The sequence below is a fragment of the Lonchura striata genome, chromosome 16 (assembly GCF_046129695.1).
Source record: "Lonchura striata isolate bLonStr1 chromosome 16, bLonStr1.mat, whole genome shotgun sequence".
Taxonomy (NCBI): domain Eukaryota; kingdom Metazoa; phylum Chordata; class Aves; order Passeriformes; family Estrildidae; genus Lonchura; species Lonchura striata.
Genome location: NC_134618.1, coordinates 17,027,057 through 17,046,281, shown reverse-complemented (window position 1 = coordinate 17,046,281; position 19,225 = coordinate 17,027,057). Strand labels below are relative to the sequence as shown.

Genomic DNA, 19,225 nt, shown 5'->3' with positions numbered 1-19,225 from the left:
GGCTGAGCAGGAAGAGCCGCGCTGGGCACTGACAGCAGCGCTCAGCTCCCGCTGCGGCCTCAGGTTTCCCCTCCCGCGGAGCCCTTTGGCTGCGAGCACAGGTATTTATGGCCCAGGAACACACCTGCAGCTCTCCCGGGTGTGCCCGCAGCCGGGACCATGCCCAGCCTGCGCACGGGCAGGAGGCAGAGCGGCAGCAGCCGGGTCCGAGCCTGAAGAGGACGATGGAAGGAGGAGACGGTGCTGGCCGTGCTGGCCCTGCAGTGAGTATTCCCTGTTCCTGCAGTGAGTATTCCCTGCTCCATCAGTGAGCATTCCCTGTCCCTGCAGTGAGTATTCCCTGCTCCATCAGTGAGCATTCCCTGTTCCTGCAGTGAGTATTCCCTGCTCCATCAGTGAGCATTCCCTGTCCCTGCAGTGAGTATTCCCTGCTCCATCAGTGAGCATTCCCTGTTCCTGCAGTGAGTATTCCCTGCTCCATCAGTGAGCATTCCCTGTCCCTGCAGTGAGTATTCCCTGCTCCATCAGTGAGCATTCCCTGCTCCATCAGGGAGTATTCCCTGCTCCATCAGTGAGCATTCCCTGTCCCTGCAGTGAGTATTCCCTGCTCCATCAGTGAGCATTCCCTGCTCCATCAGTGAGCATTCCCTGTCCCTGCAGTGAGTATTCCCTGCTCCATCAGTGAGCATTCCCTGCTCCATCAGTGAGCATTCCCTGCTCCATCAGTGAGTATTCCCTGTTCCTGCAGTGAGTATTCCCTGCTCCTGCAGTGAGCATTCCCTGCTCCATCAGTGAGTATTCCCTGCTCCATCAGTGAGTATTCCCTGTTCCTGCAGTATTCCCTGTCCTGCATTGAGCATTCCCTGCTCCATCAGTGAGTATTCCCTGCTCCATCAGTGAGCATTCCCTGCTCCTGCAGTGAGCATTCCCTGCTCCATCAGTGAGCATTCCCTGCTCCAGTGAGCATTCCCTGTCCCTGTAGTGAGTATTCCCTGTTCCATCAGTGAGTATTCCTCTTCCATCAGTGAGCATTCCCTGTTCCTGCAGTGAGTATTCCCTGTTCCTGCAGGAACCAGGGCAGGGATGGGCATGAGCTGTGCCCTGCTCAGGGCTGGGAGCTGCTGGAGTTCTGCATCTGCACCTTTCCCACCTGAGGGAATTCCACTGGTTATGGAAAATCTGCCAGTTACTGCAGGGCTGGGCTCTGCTCTGCTGGAATTGATAGGATTTCAGATGGGTGCAGCTTCAACTCACTGCTTTTCTGAGGGAATAATCTGGAAGTTCCCAGTTTCCAATAAAGATCCATAACTGTCCCAAGGCTGGATGAGCCCATCCTCGTGCAGCTGGAGCACATGTAATCCTGGGCATGGATTGAATTTCTCTGTCCTTCAGAGGATTGAGAAACAGGTTCTTTTTTAAATGTGGCCTGTGTTTGAGATTATTGAAAGCACATTTTCTGCTTTGTAAAAATCCTGTTATGTGCCAATGTTAAATTTAATTGCTTCAATATAAGAATTAAAGTAAATTAATAGAGCCAATAGAAATGTCACAGCGCTGCCAAGCTCTTTTCCTTGGTCTCATGGAGAACAATTTAGGAAGAAAATCCAGCACAGAGCAGTGCAGGGAGGGGGGTCACTCCACACAGGGTCTGATTCCAATGCTGACTGTCCCACTGGGGATTTCTGCTGTACACCACAATAATTGAATTTGTTGTTCCCTGTGTCTGGAAAGCTGCTGCTCCAGCCCTGCCCCGAGGGCTTTGCAGCTTTCCTGGCTGTGGCAGTGCTGGTTACCAGGATGCTGGATCTGGAATTCCAGCACTCTGGGATAAAGGCTCTGTTATTCCAGGTGCTGCACTCCAACCAGTCTGCACAAGGCTTTGTGGCATGAGCTGGAAACTTGTTTGATGAGGAAGAATTGGCAGAAGGGTCAATTTTAACTCCTGTTCCTCCTTTTGCTCCATGTCCCAGGACAGGAGGACCACAGCATACTTCCCAGCTCCCTCCAGGACCTTCTGGATCATCTTGTCCGTTGCCTTGTTGTTTTTTGCAGTCGTTGGTGTCACTGTCGTGGGGGTTCTCAGCTTCTCCCCCAGCTCTGCCCAGGTAAGGGATCCTGATCTGGGCAGGAAGCCTCCTCCCTCCTGCAGCCCTGGGCTGTGTGGGAAGCAGCTCCCAGGAGGGATGGGTGGGCTGAGCTGTGGGCCGAGTCTGGCTGGATCAGCCCCTGGACAAGGCAGGGAGGTGCTGGCAGGCTGCAGGCAGGGCTGGGAGTCCCCTGGCCCTTTCCTCCAGCACTGGTGCCCTTGGCACGAGGGGCACTGGGGGTGAGGAGCTGTGGGTCAGAGCCTCCTCCTCTCCACGGCTGAATCAGACAGGAGCAGGGGCCAGCCCAGGGCCAGCTGGGGGTGTTGGGGGGAGATGCTGCACAGGGAGCAGCTGATGCTGGGTGCTGCCCTCCCGCCCCTCATGCCCAGGCTGGCTCCCAGCTCCTCCGAGTGACGCTCCAGGGCCAGCAGGACCTGCTGAGGAACCAGACTGCCGTGGTGGACGAGGCCAGGAGCACCGTCACCTACTACATCACCTCGCAGAGCAACCTGAGCGCCGTGGTGCTGTACGACAGCAGGAACGTGAGTGCTGGGGCACCTCTGCCTCCCCAGCTCCTCTCTGCTGCCTTCCTCTGCACCTTTAGTTGTGAACACAGAGCAGGGGAAACACTTTGGGGGTTTCCTGGGAGAGGGGTGGGCATGTGCTGCCTGCTCCAAGGGGCACATCTGTCCACAGGGCTACGTGTGCTACAAGCCGCTGGAGCAGCGAGCCTGCTACCTGAGGAGGATGGACCCCTGGGACCTGCAGACCCTGCAGACAGCTCTCAACACCTCTGAGCACAGCGTGAGCAGCTGCTGCAGCATTCCCGGGATAGCTGGGGGATGGGCTGAGCTTTGCACAGGGCTGCTGAGCGTTCTCCCCTCTGTGGGTTTGCAGGAGTGACTCTCCACCCTCAGGGAGCCAGGGCAGGGGTCTCCCAGCTGGGGGGAGCAGTGGCAGCCCCTGTTCTGAGGGATTCATTGCTCACAGGAGCAAAGCTGTGCCCCCAGGCTGGGCTCTCAGCCAGCTGTGAGCAGCAGCTCCTGGGTTTATCCCTACTCTGATGCCTGTGGGAAGCAGCCTGGGGCAGGGGGATGTGTCCCATGGAGGTGAATAGCAGGGCTCCTGCAGCACCTGCTCCCACTGGATTCTGTTACCTGCTCAAAAATCTGGGGGAGGAAAAACAAAGGGGGGTTTGTTACCAACTCCCAGGGAAGAAAGTTGGAGGCAATCATGTATACGGACCCTCGGAACAAAGTGTCAGTGGATGCCTGAGAAGGGGCAGATTCCGTTTCCAGAAGACAGAAAGCCACATTTTTTTGTGCCCCTGCCATCTGCTATCCATTTCCTCAGCAGCTCCTGGGGGCTCCTTGGTCCTCACCTTACTCCCAGAGAAGTGCAGGGACACAGGCTCCCAAAAGGGATGCAGGGAGAGGAAAGCACCTGCCCAGCCCTGAGGCTCCTAAATGGAAGTAAAAGTGGGTAGTGCTGGGGCTGCCAGCACCCACAGACAGAAAATGAGAGCTGGGGCAGGGCAGCTGGCAGGAGAAACCTGCTGGGCTGCAGAGCACGCCTGGGGTGCCCTGGGAGCCAGAGCAGGGCTCTGGGGCCTGAGGGACAAAGTGAGGAACCAGCAGCGCCATTTCTTTCAGGCTGAGCAGCTGCTGCACCCCAACAACCAGACCAAGTTCTACCGGGAGTTCCTGGGCATTGTGGCAGGGGAGCAGCTGGAGCCCAGGGGCCTGGGGGAGGCTGTGCAGACCCTGTGTGAGCACACCTCCATCTTCTGGGTGCGCAGAGGGCACGGTAAGCGGGGCACTGCCCTTGGCAGGGGAAGCAGCAGCTTTTCTAGCACCTCTAAGAGGATCAGGCTCCGCTGCACAGCAGCTGATGCAGCCCAGGACAGGCTGCCAAGGCCCAGGACAGGGACGGGTGACCTCTAGTACAAAATCAGGCCATTGTTCACCACCCCTGAGTGCTGGCTTGTACCCACCCCCTGTCCTGAGCCGTGGCACGGGGATGGGCTCTGAGCTGCCCAGCAGCACAGCACAGCCAGCACACAGAGCTGTCCCCTGAGACACCGCTGGTTAATCCCTGTCATCTTCACCCTCAGCCAAAGCAGCCTGCTGAGCTGTCAGCCTGCTCCATCTGACTCCAGCTTGAGTAAGAAAGGTCATGCCTGAGGCTTTCCCCTTGCTCAGCTCCCCAGGGACTCTAGCTGCAGGACCAAAGCATCCTCAGGGACTCTGCAGCTGCAGGAGCAAAGTATCCCCGGGGACTCTGCAGCTGCAGGACCAAAGCATTGCTCTCACTGCTGTCCTTGCTCCTTGGCAGGCCCGGGGAAGCAGCGCCTCATCTACCTGTGCATTGACATCTGCTTCCCCAGCAACATCTGTGTCTCCATCTGCTTCTATTACCTGCCCGAGTAAGTGCTGCAGCCACGGCCGCCCTCTCTGCCCTCACACTTGAACTGGATTCCTGAAAAGCCTCTGACTTCCACAAGGAAGGGAACACCTGCAACATCCCCAGAGCTTCCTGCTGATTCCGTGCTGCGGGTCAGGAGAGTTTAGAGAAACAGGATCAGGAGAGTTTAGAGAAACAGGAGGCCTCTGCTCAGCACTGCCAGCACAGACACTGCAGCTCTGCTCCAGGGCTGTGCCTCGTCCATAGGAATTAGGAGACCCAGGCCCAGAGGAATCCCGGGAAGCAGCTGGAGTTTTGGGGCTCCAGGCTCTGTTCAACACAAGGTGGTTGTTGTTACATCTGGGGGGTGGTTGGCTTTAGGAGAGCAGCTCTCCAAGTCACTCTGTGAAACACTTTGAATAAAGGGATTGCAAACCAAGACAAGAGCTGCTTCTCCTCTTTGCTCAGCCTTTCCCATCACTGGCAAAGGCTGACTTTTATTTTTTCCCAACTCTGGGGTACAGGGACATCCAGAGCTGTCAGTAGCCAATGCCCCAGGGATTCCTGCAGCTGAACTGTACCTATGTCCCTGCAGTGGGACCGTGCCTCCCTGTCCCACTCCCTCCCACACACGTTTCAGCAATGTGCTGCCTGGAGCTGAAGCCTGGTCTCACCTCAGGCAGTGCAGCTGCCCCTGTCAGAGCCCCAGCCCTCTCCGTGCAGGAGGGGATGGGTACATAGCATGTCCCAGGCTCTGGAGAGGGTCTGGCAAGGGGAAACAAGCAGAGGTCCTGTCCTTGCCACAGGTGGCTGTTATCCCAAGACGCTGTCGTTGAAGGCCAGGCACACCACGGCTTTCTGGTGGCCACTGTATTCCCTCTTGATCTCTCCTGTCTCCACACACCACAGTCTGGCCAGGTTATCAGAGGAGGCTGGAACACAGAGTGAAAAGAAGAGTTGGATATATGTTACCTTTTAAGCTTTTTTTTTACTATTATTCTAAGAAATATTTTTGCTCTTGCTTCATGCAGGCATCCTTAGGGCTGGTGATGACCAGCAAGGCAGAGCAGCTCAGTGCATTTCTCTGGGGTTTCATTCTTTTGGAGAGCAGTGAGTGTGGAAATGACCACAGGTGTGGTCAAGGGACTAACAGGCTGGGAGCTGGGAGCTGAAGAGCACAGCTGGAGCTCTCCTCTGCAGTTCCAACAGCTGCCCCACTGCAGCAGCACAAAATGCTCCAGCCAGCAGAACTGGCTGCTCCCACCTCACAGCCCTGTGCCCCAGGCTCTGGCCATGTCCCAGCCAGGGTAAGTGGGCAGGCCTGGCTGCTGCAGAGCCCTGGCACAGCCCAGGTGGTGCCTCACCTGTGACGATGTACTGGGAGTCCCCGGAGAAGGCACAGTCCCACATCCAGCCCCGGGATGTCTCCCCAGGGTTGTTGCTCTTAATGCTCAGCTCTGTCATCAGAGAGAAGTTTGAAGTCCTCCAGATCTTGCACGTCTGATCTGCAGAACAGGTGGCCAAGAGCCTGCAAGAAGGAGACATCTGAGGGCAACCTCATCAGTCACTGTCCCCCTGTGGGCCTCTGGTTGCCACAGAGCTGGGCCAGGGCCAGTGCCAGCCTGGAGTACTGCTCCCATTGCAATCAGATCTCCTTACAGTCTGATTTAGCAGATTCCAGCTGAACAGACTGTGGGAAGGAGCTCACACTGCAGCAGCTGCAGAACAGCTCATGGCTGCAAACTTTGCTGAGCTCAGGGAGCATGAGTGGGACACCCCTGACAGCAACCCCCTGGTGCCACATCCCCTGCCCCCTGTCCTGGTCCTCCCTGGGGACCTACAGTGTGGAGCCAGCTGGAGGCACAGCTGGAGGCACAGCTGGAGGCACAGCTGGAGGCACAGCTGGCCCCTGCCTGCCCCAAAAGGCCCATGTTTGCCCTGGGAGGGAGGTGAGGGGCTGCACACTCACGTGGAGTCGGGGCTGAACTTGCACTGCAGGGCGTAGCGGGTGTGCGCCGGGATCTTGGTCTTGGGGATCAGCTGCGTCACCTCCTCGCCGATGCCGCCCGTCAGGTTCCACACGTAGCAGTTCCCCTGCAGAGACACAGCGGGAGCTGTGCCCGGGCTGCTGGATGCCCACCCAAACCCAGCCCGGCTGCCCGGGCCAGCCCATCGGGGAGCTCACCGAGCTGTTCACGGCCGCCATGTAACTGGCATCGGGGTCGATGTGCACCGAGTTCACCGACACCTCGGGCTCGGGGATGAGCTGCTCGTTGTGGTCAGTCTTCAGGTCCCAGATGTGGATGGCCCCGCTCTGGTCGCCCACGATCAGCTCTGCCTGCAGGGCACACGGCCGTGTCTCTGTGGGCACCGTGAGCAGCAGCCTGGAGCTGGCACCCACGTCGTGCCCTATGGATATTCTCAGTTGCATCAGAGAGAAAATGAGAGATTTCTACCAGGCTAAGCCTGGGAAAAAGTCCAAGAGAAATTTAAATTATCTATTATCTCTCTTTCTGTTCATATTGATTGTAGATATGTTCTACCACCATGTGCTATTCATAGTACACCAATAGTGTAAAATGACCAATGAAAGACCAATTAAGACCAATGAAATTAATTGTCACAAAGTTCTCTATAAAAGAGAAACGTACTTGTTAATAAAGTTCATTCTTTACCTTCTAAGCTTAAGAGTCTCATCATTCCCAGCCCTGCCTCAGCAGTGACAGTGCCCCTGCAGCACCACTGCAGCACGGTCCTGTCCTGCCTCCTCCCTCCCCAGCTCAGGGCTGTTTCACACCCTGCCTATCCCAGCCGGGTACTGACTCCCGTGACACTCTACAAAAAGGCTGTTTCCCTCCCCAGAAGGGCTTGCTGATTTTCTAAACCCCAGAGCAAACAGAGCTGTCCTGGTTCCAGGGCTGTGGCACACCCACAGCAGCCAAGTGGTTTTCAGCACGTCTGAGAGGCAGCAGTAAGGGGCAGCTTGGCCACTGAACAACTGAAGCACTCAAGGGTGCAGATACCAGAAAAACACAACCGAAGTGGGTTTTTCCTCTCTCTCCCCCCTTCTCAGGGGAAGGACAAGAGCCAAGGGCAGGAGTCCTGGCTCTGATCCCGTGCTCAGGGCAGAAGACAATGCTGGCATGTCTCCACTCAGAGCAGGCCTTTATCGACAGCCCTGCGCTGTCCATAATTTTAGCAGAATCCCTAGAGGAGATCAGGTCATCAGGCACAGCTAATCCTGTCTCTGGGAGCAGAGGCTGCTTCCAAGGAGACAGACACCACTCAATGCATTTATCTGACTGCACAAAAGTCTCTTCTGAGCTCCTCAGCCCCCTCTCAGCAGGTGTAAATGATGAGTCCAAAGTTTTCATGGCTTTACTCAGACCGTGAGGAATCTCTGGATAATTGGATCAGCATCTCTGCAGAGGGAACTGCAGAGCCACGGAACTGCCCGAACAAATGCTGCCACCTTTGGTCTAATTATCCATCTTCTGCTCACAAACCAGCACTCTGCACCTCAGCAGCACCGTGCTCAGGGATTATTTCACATCAAAGACCTATGTTCAGCAACATTCATTTAACACAACACACTCTCACAGCACTGACACTACAAGACAGCGGATTGTCTACATGATTTGGGTAGTCTGCTCCAAATAACCCATCTCAAATTTCGCCTGAAATTCCTGATTTGCAAAATTAAACCTTTGCCAAATGAAACGCAGGGGAACATTTCCATGACTCAGGACTTTAGAGAGGTTTGGATGGTCGGCAGGAAAAACCACAGTCCTGCAAGCCCAGCCCAGCCATTAGCACTGACTGACCCCTATTGATTTCCCTGCTCGTGCTCTCTTCAGCCTCTTCAAGTGCCCCCGCTCTCCCTCTGCTCAGCAACAGCTGCTGAACCCACTGGGGAACTTCAACCAAACCCCACCTGAAGGGAATCACAGCCAAAGGCCCCAGGATGCTTTTCCCTGGCAGTGTTGTCACCCTCAAGCTCCCCAGCTGCCCTCACTCTTCCAGCTTTGCTCCCATCACATCCCCAGGGCCCACTGCAAGGGCGTTTCCTCCCGTGGGATGAGCTCAGTGCAGCCCCTGTGCTGTCCCTTTGCAACAGCCACCAGGTCAGCAGCACAAACACATCGTGTGAAGCCCCCAGCCCATGCTGTGCTGTACCCCATCTTCTGCTGGGATACATCTCTGCAGCCCCTCAGGTTTACCCAGAGGTGACACAGGAACAGGGTGCCCAGAGCAGCTGGGGCTGCCCCTGCATCCCTGACAGTGCCCAAAGCCAGGCTGGAGGGGCCTTGGAGCAGCCTGGGATGGTGCAAGGTGTCCCTGCCATGGCAGGGGTGGGATGGGATGAGCTTTAAGCGCTGTTCCTCAGGATTCTCTGAGCTGGGAACCCCAGAGGAGGCAGCTTCCTCACCTGGTTGGGGTGCAGGCAGACGCAGTTGATGGGAGCGTTCACCTGGAAAATGCGCTGGCACTGGAGGTTCCGGGACCTGTGACAGAATGAAGGAGGGGTGCTCAGGGGTTGTGGGACCTGGGACAGAATAAGGAAGGGGTGCTCAGGGGTTGTGGGATGTGTGACAGGGGTGCTCAGGGCTCCCGGGGGGGCTGCCGGGCCGGGGAAGCCCCGGTGCCCACCGGAGGTCCCAGATGCGGGCCATGCAGTCCTCCCCGCCCGTGTACATCCAGCGGCCGTCCTCGTGGAACCCCACCGAGGTGATGTTCTTGCTCACGCCGTCGTAGTTGATGACGGGGTTGGGGTTGTTGGAGTTGAGGTCGTACATGCGGATGTGCTGGTACCCTGCGAGCACCGGACAGAGGCTCAGCACCACGGCTCAGCACTGGGCAGCGGCTCAGCACCGGGCAGTGCCTGAGCACCGGGCACAGGCTCAGCACCACGGCTCAGCACCGGGCAGAGGCTCAGCTCCAGGCTGGGGCAGAGCACCGGGCAGCAGCCCGGCACCGGACAGTGGCTCAGCACCGCGGCCGAGCACCGGCGCGGCAGGAGCGCGCACCTGCGGCCGCGATCATGCTCCGGTCCGGCGTGATCTCCAGCGCGTTCACCTGCTGCGGTCCCGTTAAGGTCGGTACGGAGCATCAGCCGGGCCCGCCCCCGAGCGCCGGGCACGGAAGGAAGGATACGGAGTCCTGGTGCTGCACCGTGCGGGTGCAGATGCCGCTGTGCGCCTGCCAGAACCGCACCGTGTGGTCGTAGCCGGCCGTGGCCAGGATGACCGGGTCGCTGCCCACCGTGCCCTGCGCCGCGTTCATGGTGCCGCCGCTCCCGCCGCGCTCGGGGGGCTCCCTAAAGCCTGCGGGGCCGCCCTCACGCCGCGGGGTGTCGGCGCGGCCCGCGGGTCTCCCTCAGCCCCGCTCCCGGTCCGCTCCCGGTCCGCTCCCGGTCCGCTCCCGGTGCCCTCACGGCTCCCGCTTCTGCGCGTGCGCGCGGCGCCTCCCGAGTGCGCAGCGTCCGGCGGGAGCGCGCATGCGCGGGAGCGGCGACAGGGACGGACCATGGCCCGGGCGCGGGGGGAGCGGCGGGCGAGACCACGGAGCGCGGCGGGGGGAGAGAGCAGCAGCGCCGCCAGGGGGCGCAGTGCTGGAAACGGGACGTGGGATTTGGGATTTGGGATTTGGGATTTGGGATTTGGGATTTGGGATTTGGGGTATGGGATGTGGGGTGTGGGATGTGGGGTATGGGATTTGGGGTGTTGGATATGGGGTGTGGGATTTGGGATGTGAGATTTGGGATTTGGGATATGGGGTATGGGATGTGGGGTATGGGATGTGGGGTATGGGTGTTGGGGTATGGGTGTTGGGGTGTTGGATATGGGGTGTGGGATTTGGGATTTGGGATTTGGGATATGGGATATGGGATGTGGGGTATGGGGTATGGGATATGGGATGCCAGGCATGGAACAAGCGACATGGGATGTGGGGCATGAGATAGGGGACATGGGACACAGGACACACACTGGGCACAGGGCACACACTGCTGGATCCGCTCGATTCATGTCACATACTTGTGACATGAAACATGGGACACACACTGGGAACACACCAAGCACGGGACACAGGACACGGGGCACGGGACATGGGACATGGGACACGGGACACACACCGGGCTGCAGGCACAGAGCACACACCGGGCGTTGCTGGGCGGGGGTGGGCACTGGGCACGCACCGGGCCCTAACGGGAACGGGGAACCAACACCGGGCACGCACCGAGCACCGCGGAGCCACCCCGGGGCCGCCCCTCGTGCCGGTGCCTCCCGGTCAGGGCGGACAGCGGCTCCGCGCTCTGCCGGTGCTCCCGCCGCGCTCGTGTGGCACCGGGGCGCTGGGCACGGTGCCCGCTGAGCCCGGTGCGTCCCTCCTCACTCGCCGCACCGGCGGGCACCGGGCCCTTTAAGAGCGGCGGCGGCGGCGGCGGCGGCCGTGCCCGTGCCCGTGCCCGTGCCCGCTCCCGGCGGTGCCCGCGGCCGCCCCGCACCTGCCGGTAAGGGCCGGGGCAGCGGGGGATGCTCGGGGCCGGGAGATGGCGGCGCCGTGCTGGGGACCGGTACCGGGAGGATGCGGGAATGCTCGGGGGGACGCAGGGCCCCGGTGCCGCAGGGAAGCCCGGGGAGGATGCAGGGATGCTCGGGAGGATGCAGGGATGCTCGGGAAGGATGCAGGGATGCACGGGAAGGATGCAGGGATGCTCGGGAGGATGCAGGGATGCTCGGGAGGATGCAGGGATGCCCGCGGAGGACGCCGGTGTGCCCGGGGTCTCAGGGGTGCCGTGGAGAGCGGGAGTGCCCAAGGTGTCCTTGGTGTGGGAAGCTGTGGGGTGTGCCGGGTTTGTGGGGTGTGGGGGGTGCCCCGCAGCACAGAGGGATGGGTGGGCTGTGGGAAGGGTCCCTTGTGCCCAGAGGCTGCTCCATGGGAGGGACAGGGATGGGACAGGGAGCAGCTGTGCCCAGGGATGAGGGAGCAGCCCCCTCCTGCTGCGCCGGGGTTGCACCCCACAGAGACCTGCAGCCTCCCCACGCAGCAGTCCCCGGCTGTGGGGCTGCATCCCTGTCACCCCTGGCGAGGGGCAGCTCGTCCCGGGGGGTGGCACAGCCTGGCAGCACGGGCTGGGCACGGCCAGGCCGGCCATGGAATGCTCTGGAAGCGGGTGAGCGTGTGCACGTGTGTGTGAGCGTGCACGGCTGCCCCACGGCCGGGGGTGCCGGGGGTGCCGGGGCACGGGGGTTCGCCGTGGAAACACCGGGGAGCACCGGAGCGGGGCTGCGGGCAGCGGGGGGGCACCGAAACCCTCGCTGCCTGCCCACGGAACGCAGTGGCACCCCCGGGACCCTCGGCTCCCTCCCCAGCACGGCCACTGCCACCTCCGGGCTCAGGTTTGGGTTTGTTTGCGTCCACCCTCCCCTCCTGGGGGCTCGGGCAGGTGAGCGGGGCTGGATGCCGGGGGCTGGCAGCAAAGCCCACCCTGGGGGCAGGGAGGGGGCCGGGGCTGCGGCTGCTCTCGCCCCTCCGGGAGCCAGCCTGGCCGCCCGTGCCAGCCGCGGGCTCCCCGAGCTCCCGGGCCCGGGGCAGCAGCGGACGCGAGGTCACAAATACAGCCGGTGCTGGCGGCCAGCTGCCGGTTCGAGGGGCGGCATCCAGGGCCGAGCCCTCGCTGCCCCGGGGTGTCCCCGTGGCGCAGGGACAGCGCCCCGGCTGCCCCGGCACCCCTCGGGACTCCCCCGCTCCGTCCCTCGCCCTGGCAGTGCCAGGGAGCTCCTGCCCTGAGAACCTGCCCTATTTAAATAAGATAACGTGCATTAAAAACACCCAATCCTGGCGAGCTGACAGCGTCTGTCTAAATATTTATCCCTGTTCCGATCAGGCGCTGTGTTCCCATGACAGCGCCATTAGCACTTGGCATATTTATGGCCTTTCTGGGTGCTGGGCTCCCCATGCTGCGTGCCTAGGGGCCACTGCCCCCCGTCCTGTGTGCCCTCGGTGCCTTTCCGTGCCCGCAGTGGTGACCCCTGGGCTGGCAGAGATCTCCAGCCCGGCACATCCCTGCTGGAGCTGCCAGGAATATCCCGAGCTGGGCACGGCAGGGAGCGGGAACCAGATTTGTCCCCCGCAGCGCAGGAGCTGCAGTGCCACGAGGGAAGGAGTGCAGTGCTCCCCAAAATCCGGCTCCTGCTCCTCCTCCTGCCCACGGGCACCGAGACACTGGGTACCCGCGGGCACCGGGCCGTGGGGATGGAGCGGGGATGCTCCAGCCACTGCTCGTCGCTGTCCTGCCCTGTGCCCTGGCTGGGGCCTCGTGCTCTGGGCACAGCAGCTCCTGCTGCCGGGGGGCTCCGGGGGGCTCAGCCCCCGTGTCGGGAGGGACCGGGGCTGTGTCTGGGCCAGGGCTCGCTCGGGGCGCGGGGCGGCTCAGCGCGGCTCTCCCCGGTGCCGCCGCGCTCTGGTAACGCAAACAAAACCCTCGCGATCAGCTGAGCCGCTTGGGCACCCGCAGCTGCCAAAATCTGCTTTTCACTTCCCCAGTCTGCCGGAGGAGCTGAGTTTAACCCCGAGCTCGGGTGTGTTTGGCTGGCAACTCACCGGGAGCGCTGGCGGCAGCGGCGGCGCCGGTTCCGCGGGGCCGGGGGGGCTGCGCTGCCCTGGCCGGGCCTCCCCGAACACTCCAGAACCGGAGAAACAGGAGAAGGAAGGGGCAGAAGTGCCTGAATGTGGCTCCCAGGAGGATCCGTGCTGCCTCTCGCGCGGGCCCTGCGGGTGCCACCCTCACCGTGCCAGTGCCGCGGCCGTGCCGGTGCCATCCCGGTGCAGCCCGGTGCTGGCATGTGCCCGGGTGGCTCCCAATCACCTCTTCCCTACCCGCAGGGATGCACCGTGCCCAGCCCGTGATGCCGGCCCACCCAGCCGCCCTGTGACACGGCCCTGGCCCGGGGGTGACCGGCAGCCGGCCGGGATCCCGGGTGGGGACCTGCCCTGCAGCCACCGCCCTGTTTGCCCCGGCCCCGGCCTCACCCGTGCGGGCAGAGGGAGAGGCGGAGCCGGCCTCTGGCCCCGCGCTGGGGCACACGAGGTAGGAGGGACACTCGGGGCACTGCCACACGTCCCCGCTGGGCAGCAGGCTGGCCAGAGGGGCTGCCCCCATGTCGCCCTTCTCTGGGTCTCGTGCTGCCGCGGGCAGGGCAGCAGGGCTCGGTACGTGGGGCTGGGTGGGCTCACCTGTGCTGGGGGTCCCTCCGTGGCCACTGCTGGCCACGGAGTACCAGCCCCTGCGTGTGTCCCCAGAGGTCCCAGTGATGGCCTTCCAGCGGAGCCACCGGCTGAACCTGCTGCGCCTCGTCGTGCTGCTCCTCGTTGCCTTGGCTGGCATCAAGTTCCTCTTCCGTGACAGGTGAGGTGACAGCAGGACCCCGGGGGGGGAGCCCGGGGTTTGTGGCACCCCCTGGGCTGTGTCTGTGTGGTGCCTGGTGCTGGGGGCAGCTGGTGCCCCCATAACCCCACGGACACCCCCACCCCTGCTCCACTCCCTGCAGCTTTACCCTGGAGCTGCACAAGCACGTCAGCAAGGACAGCGGGTTCTGGGGGGACACAGGTGACGTCGTCCAGGACATCATCCCCCAGAGCCAGGTTCTGGAGCTCCCTGCAGCAAAGATAATGACCCTGAAGCAAAAGCAGCAGGTCTCCAGGGATGTCAGTGCCACTGAAATGAGGCTGGTCCACCTGGATCTCAAGGGAGCTGCGCCCAGAGTCTCCTACCTGGAACAGGTGAGGATGCCCAGGACAGGGAGGGGGGACCAAGGCGGGGATGCACTGACGGGGCTCGGCCCTGCTGGCACCTGGACTGTGCCATCCCCACTGCTGAGCCCACCCTGCCCACCCTGCAGGTGTTCCCCCTCCTGTCCCAGCTGGGAGCCAACGGCGTCCTCATGGAGTACGAGGACATGTTCCCCTTCAAGGGGGAGCTGGAAATCCTCAGGTCCCCGTACGCTTACAGGTGAGCAGGGCTGTGTGCCGAGCTGGCCGTGGGGCTTGCGGCCCCCTCGGGTCCCGCTGTGCCAGGGGCTGGGTGTGACCCACCCGGCGCCGTGCCCACGGTACCCGCGGTCAGAGTGCCAGGCTGTGCTGCTGGGCACACCAGCAGCTCTTCCTGCCCTGACAGGTCAATGTTTGTGCCCTTCAGTAAAGTGCACACATATGTGGGGCAACTGGGGCCATGTGGGTAGGGTGCCAGAGGAGGGGGAGGAAGGGGAACTGCCCCCACACTGTGCCCTCTGCCCTGGCATCCCCCGCTGAGCCTGTCCCTGCCCTCCCAGCGAGGAGGACATCGAGCGGATCCAGCAGCTGGCGGAGCAACACAAGCTGGAGGTGGTTCCCCTGGTGCAGACCTTTGGCCATGTGGAGGTAGAGGGTCCCAGTCCCGCTCCCCATCCCAGATCCCAGGGGTTCCCCTGGACACCCCCCTGAGGGCTCCTCCCCACAGTTCATCCTCAAGCACGAGAAGTACCAGCACCTGCGGGAGGTCGAGCGCTTCCCCAACAGCTTCAACCCCCACCTCCCTGACACCCTGGCCCTGCTCAAGAGCATCCTGTCCCAGGTGATCGAGAAGCACCGGCGCTCCACCTGGATCCACATCGGTGCAGACGAGGTGGGCAGGGGCTCTGCGGGGACCCCAGCGCTCACCCCAGGCTCTGGGGGTGCTCCCAGGGCTGCTGAGCATCTCCCTTCCCCCAAATCCAGGTTTTCCATCTCGGGGAGGGGATGGACTCCAAGAACTGGATGAGCCACAACAAGGGCGACGTGGGGACCATGTACCTGAAGCACATCAAGGAGGTTCTGGGCTTCCTCACGGCGCAGTACTGGGGGCTGCGGGTGCTCATGTGGGACGACATGCTGAGGAAGATCAGCGTGGGAGCCCTGCGGGGTGAGGGGACAGGGGCATCACTGGTGGCACCTGTGCCAGGCTCCTCAGCCTCACCCGCTCTGTGCCCACCCTGGCTGGCATCGTGCCCGGTGCCAGCAGGAGCCCACGCCTTGCCCTGGGGGAAGCGTGAGGAGCCCGAGGCTCCCTCCTGCTGCCGGCACCAACGTCCCCTCGCTGCCGTCCCCGCAGAGGCCGGGATAGCGAGACACGTCTCACCCGTGGTGTGGTTCTACGCGCCCGACTTCGAGGCTGAGCAGATCGGTAAGGTGACGTGCCGGGCTCCCGGGGGTGCTGGGGGGATCCCACCCGAGCCCCCCGCAGCCTCCTGGGGACAGTGGCACTGGTGGCTCGCGCCCATCCCGCTGCAGAGCAGTTCCTCGCCAAGTACGTGGAGAGCGGCTTCGAGGCCGTTTGGTTCGCCAGCGCCTTCAAGGGCACCACGGGGCCGGCGCAGGCCTGGACCCCGCTGAGCTACCACCTGAAAAACCACCTGAGCTGGCTGAAGGTGATGCAGGCCGTGCCACGGCTGGCCCCGCTGCGCTTGCAGGGCGTGGTGCTCACCGGCTGGCAGAGGTGAGGGGTGGTGGGACCCCCCCGTGCCCTCCCGGTGCCCGCAGAGCCGCGCTGGCACGGTGGTGGCACGGTGGTGGCTGTCCCTGTTCCTCAGGTACGATCACTACTCGGTGCTCTGCGAGCTGCTGCCCGTCAGCATCCCCTCGCTGGCCATCTGCCTGCAGACCCTGGTGAACGGTGAGCCCCCCGCCCCCCGGCACGGCCGGGCTCACCCCCAGCTCCCCCTGCCTGCCCAACCCACCCTGCTGGGCAGGGCGCTGGGGGAGCTGGGAGGTGGAGGAGGAAGAGATTCAGCTCGCTCAGCCTCGGCGGTGTGTGAAGCTGGGGAGAGCCCCATGGTGACGTCTCCCTGGCTCTTCTGTCCCTTTCCTCGCCCTCCCAGGGGGCTTCACAGAAGAGGCAAAAAGGAAGGTCCTGGATGTGCTGGGCTTGGAGAGCGTGCAGCTGGAGCAGAGCACCTGGTGCGTGCACGTGTCAGAAGGGATGCACTGGAGGGAAGCAGAGGCTTGGTCACACAAATGCCCTGGTCCCAGACCTGCCAGGGTGCTGGGATTCATCCAGCTCAGTGCACCCCACGTGCCGAGCCCTCACCTTCTCCTCCCTTTCCCCAGCGAAGGCAGGGGAGCGTTCCCCGGTGTGGAGATCTACCACATGGTGGAGCAGGTTAATGGGCACCTGAAGGAGAGCATCCTCAAGGCACTGGAGGAGGAGAGGTAACAGCGGGGGCAGCAGCGGCACTGGTGCCTCTGGCCCTGAATTTCCATGGGAGGGAACCTGCCTGATGTGCAGCTCCCCCTCCCCGGTGGCCCCCGTGCCCCCAAGTCCCCCGTGCCTCTCCAGTGCCATCAAGGGCTGGTTCAGCCCCTACCACCGGAAGCGCCAGTTTGGGAACCCTCGCAACATGGAGAGCTTTGGCAGCAAGGTGCTGAAGTACGTGCTGCTGGGGGCTGGGAGGGTCTGCCCGGGGCTGCGAGGGGTCCCTCGCAGGAGGGAGCTGCAGCCCTGCTCTCCCCCCTCCAGGCTCCATGAGGACTGGGAGGGCTTTGTCCGGGACCTGCGTGCCCAGCTGGAGAGGATCTACTTCCCTGACACGGTGGAGGAGTGGATGGAGGAGAACGTCGACCCCTACCTGGACCAGCTGCGGGACCTGGTGCGGGACTACCGGGCCATCATCCGCCTCAAGGGCCGGCCCAAGGCCACGTAGGGGCTGCAGCCCCCCCACTCCCGCTGCCCCCCGGTTTTGGGGGCCACCATCGTGTGTCTGTTTGCTGGTGACGGCGCTGCTGCCGTCTGCACTGTACAGAGCCCCGGCATCCCCTGCACAATAAAGTATTTTTGTAGATGCTGCTGCTTGCTGGGGGGCCACAGCTCTGCTCCCCTGTGCAGGGAGAGGGAGCTCGGCTGGTGTGGAGGGCTGGGCTCTATCCTGTGACAGCTCCTGGGCCCCTGCTCAGGCTCTGATGGAGCCCGAGGGGTTGGGAGCCACAGGGCAGAGTGTGACAGAGCTCGTGTGCCTCGTGCTGGCCTGGAGGGTGGCCGTGCCCTCCCTGCACGTGTGGCTGCATGTCCCAGGCAGGGGCTGGCACCTGGCACGGAGCAGGGACAGTGCAGGGGCCCTGCCAGCGCTGTGTCTGCTTCCAGTCCTGACTGCTGGGAGGGCTGTGAGCACAGCGGTGGCTTCTTCAGCCTCCAAACTCTGCCTCCATCTCTTCCTCCTTCTCTGTTATTCCAGCACCCGGGCCCTGCTGTGCTCCCAGACCCCCCCTGCCTCTCCAGCCCGGGCAGAGGCCCTGCTGTGCTGCTTTCCCATCGGAAAGGCAGCTGTGCTGGGGGGATGCAGGGATCTCTGCGTGGGATGAGCCCTCCTGCTGCTGCTGCTCTCTCCAGCTCCCACAGTCAGGTTTCCACGTGCCTGTTGCCCACGGTGCCCATCCTAAACCCCCTGTGCCCCAGGCTCTGCCCGTTGCGGGCGCTGGTTTCTCTCGGCGTGTGCAGGGCAGGAACGGGGACATTTCACTGCACATTCTTCTGCTCTGCAAAGACCAACCCGACTTGGCAAGAGCCCGAGGGAGCCGCAGGAACGCCAGGCTGGAGCTCCTCCCGCAAAGCCCGGCTCCGGCGGGGAGGAGGGCCGGGGTCGGTGCACCCCAGCGGCCCCACGCCGTGGCCCCGCTGCCCCGTGGCGTGCCCCGGTCACAGAGGTCCCGGTGCCCGGCGGGGCCGTGGGGCAGGAGCTGCCCCCGCGCTGGGTGTCTGGGTGTGGGGGCCCGGCAGGAGGGAGCCGTGGGGCACAAAGGGAGCTTTGTTGAGGCGCTCCGGTTGTTATCAGGTGGTGGCAGATGTGAAGGAAGCCCCCGAGCCGTGCGGAGCCCCAGCCCCCAGCCCCGGAGCCCGGCCGCGGCTCAGGCCCCGTGCGGCGCCCGGCTGCGGGATTAGAGGGCAGATTAGACGGCGTTCCGTGCTGGCAACCCAAATGTCCTGGATTGGAAAGTGGGGGTGGGGAGAGGAGACGGACCCCGCCATCCCCGAGGGGGGGTCAGCCCGCAGATGGGGGCTGTGCAGGGGACCCCGGGGCTCCAGCTCGGGGGGCACGGACCAGCACGGGGCGGGCAGGGGGCACCGGGCCATAGCTGGGTTCCCTCCTCCAGCTTCCCGTCTGCCACGGGGGCTCACACGGGGCTGCAGCTCCCGGTCCCCGGGCACTGCACCCACCTGGGGCCGCACCCCTCCGTGCCCAGCGCTGTGGTGCCCAGCTGGCTAGCAGCCTTCTGCCCCGTGTGCCCCAGCGCCGGCTTGCTGGAGCTGGGACTGCCAGAGGCTTTTAGCTAAGAACTTGTCCGGGAGGGCAGAAATTTGGGCTGATTTCGTGCGAGTGATGTCCGTGCTCTGCCCTGATGGCACCGCGGGGACATTAGCGCCCTGTCCATCACTGGCCCATTTCCTATCGGGTTCCTCAGCTTCCTCAGCCCTCGGCACAGCCGGGAACCCTCCGCGGCTGTAATGTCTCGATCATTTCAGCCTTAAAAGTGAAAGGGACGAATTGCACCGGCCATTGTGTCAACACAAGTGGAAAATGACGCGGTAATGAGCGCTTTATTTACAGAAATAATGAAGGCTGCCCTTGCCCGGTTTCCGTTATCGGCACCGCAGGCTGCTGCGATGGCCAGGCGGGACCGGGAGCGGCGAAGGGCACCCCGGATCCGGGCTGGGGAGCACGGGGTAC

At 62.8% G+C, this 19,225-nt stretch overlaps 3 protein-coding genes across 4 annotated transcripts; 2 read left to right on the top strand and 1 right to left on the bottom strand.

Annotated features, from left to right (window-relative positions):
- The first annotated feature begins 159 nt into the window (after positions 1-159).
- On the top strand, positions 160-4,635 carry BRICD5 (BRICHOS domain containing 5). The gene is made up of 6 exons (XM_077786956.1): positions 160-204; positions 1,971-2,105; positions 2,477-2,629; positions 2,784-2,891; positions 3,740-3,893; positions 4,422-4,635. Exons 1-6 carry the CDS (start codon positions 160-162, stop codon positions 4,514-4,516), a joined length of 690 nt encoding a protein of 229 aa, XP_077643082.1. The 3' UTR covers positions 4,517-4,635.
- Positions 4,636-4,941: 306 nt separating this feature from the next.
- On the bottom strand, positions 4,942-9,919 carry MLST8 (MTOR associated protein MLST8). Its single transcript, XM_021551068.2, has 8 exons — positions 9,645-9,919; positions 9,518-9,569; positions 9,141-9,303; positions 8,920-8,995; positions 6,676-6,828; positions 6,460-6,584; positions 5,855-6,018; positions 4,942-5,422 (listed from the first exon to the last, which is right to left on the bottom strand). The coding sequence occupies exons 1-8, from the start codon at positions 9,771-9,773 to the stop codon at positions 5,304-5,306; spliced, it is 981 nt and encodes a 326-aa protein (XP_021406743.1). The 5' UTR covers positions 9,774-9,919; the 3' UTR covers positions 4,942-5,303.
- Positions 9,920-10,955: 1,036 nt separating this feature from the next.
- LOC110482110 (hexosaminidase D) lies at positions 10,956-17,344 on the top strand. 2 transcript variants are annotated; one of them, XM_021551070.3, is made up of 15 exons: positions 10,956-11,001; positions 13,377-13,581; positions 13,794-13,899; positions 14,042-14,273; positions 14,393-14,502; positions 14,822-14,909; positions 14,989-15,153; positions 15,246-15,429; positions 15,619-15,690; positions 15,798-16,002; positions 16,097-16,179; positions 16,385-16,463; positions 16,614-16,715; positions 16,843-16,932; positions 17,023-17,344. In XM_021551070.3, the coding sequence occupies exons 3-15, from the start codon at positions 13,805-13,807 to the stop codon at positions 17,204-17,206; spliced, it is 1,689 nt and encodes a 562-aa protein (XP_021406745.1). In that variant the 5' UTR covers positions 10,956-11,001; positions 13,377-13,581; positions 13,794-13,804; the 3' UTR covers positions 17,207-17,344. The 2 variants fall into 2 exon arrangements, with proteins under 2 accessions (XP_021406745.1, XP_031361991.1); XM_031506131.2 differs by having other exon boundaries at positions 16,825-16,932.
- The last annotated feature ends 1,881 nt before the right edge of the window (positions 17,345-19,225 follow it).

What these genes read in the sequence shown, in the direction of transcription:
- LOC110482110 (XM_031506131.2), top strand. Translation starts at nt 13,805, where the DNA reads ATGGCCTTCCAGCGGAGCCACCGGCTGAACCTGCTGCGCCTCGTCGTG. An exon ending in CAGCGTGGGAGCCCTGCGGG is followed by an intron (nt 15,430 to 15,618) that starts GTGAGGGGACAG and finishes CCGTCCCCGCAG; the next exon opens with AGGCCGGGATAGCGAGACAC. An exon ending in GTGCTCACCGGCTGGCAGAG is followed by an intron (nt 16,003 to 16,096) that starts GTGAGGGGTGGT and finishes CCTGTTCCTCAG; the next exon opens with GTACGATCACTACTCGGTGC.
- MLST8 (XM_021551068.2), bottom strand. Translation starts at nt 9,773, where the DNA reads ATGAACGCGGCGCAGGGCACGGTGGGCAGCGACCCGGTCATCCTGGCC. An exon ending in GCCCGCATCTGGGACCTCCG is followed by an intron (nt 8,996 to 9,140) that starts GTGGGCACCGGG and finishes ATTCTGTCACAG; the next exon opens with GTCCCGGAACCTCCAGTGCC. An exon ending in AAGTTCAGCCCCGACTCCAC is followed by an intron (nt 6,019 to 6,459) that starts GTGAGTGTGCAG and finishes TCCTTCTTGCAG; the next exon opens with GCTCTTGGCCACCTGTTCTG.
- BRICD5 (XM_077786956.1), top strand. Translation starts at nt 160, where the DNA reads ATGCCCAGCCTGCGCACGGGCAGGAGGCAGAGCGGCAGCAGCCGG. An exon ending in TCTCCCCCAGCTCTGCCCAG is followed by an intron (nt 2,106 to 2,476) that starts GTAAGGGATCCT and finishes CCTCATGCCCAG; the next exon opens with GCTGGCTCCCAGCTCCTCCG. An exon ending in CTGGGTGCGCAGAGGGCACG is followed by an intron (nt 3,894 to 4,421) that starts GTAAGCGGGGCA and finishes GCTCCTTGGCAG; the next exon opens with GCCCGGGGAAGCAGCGCCTC.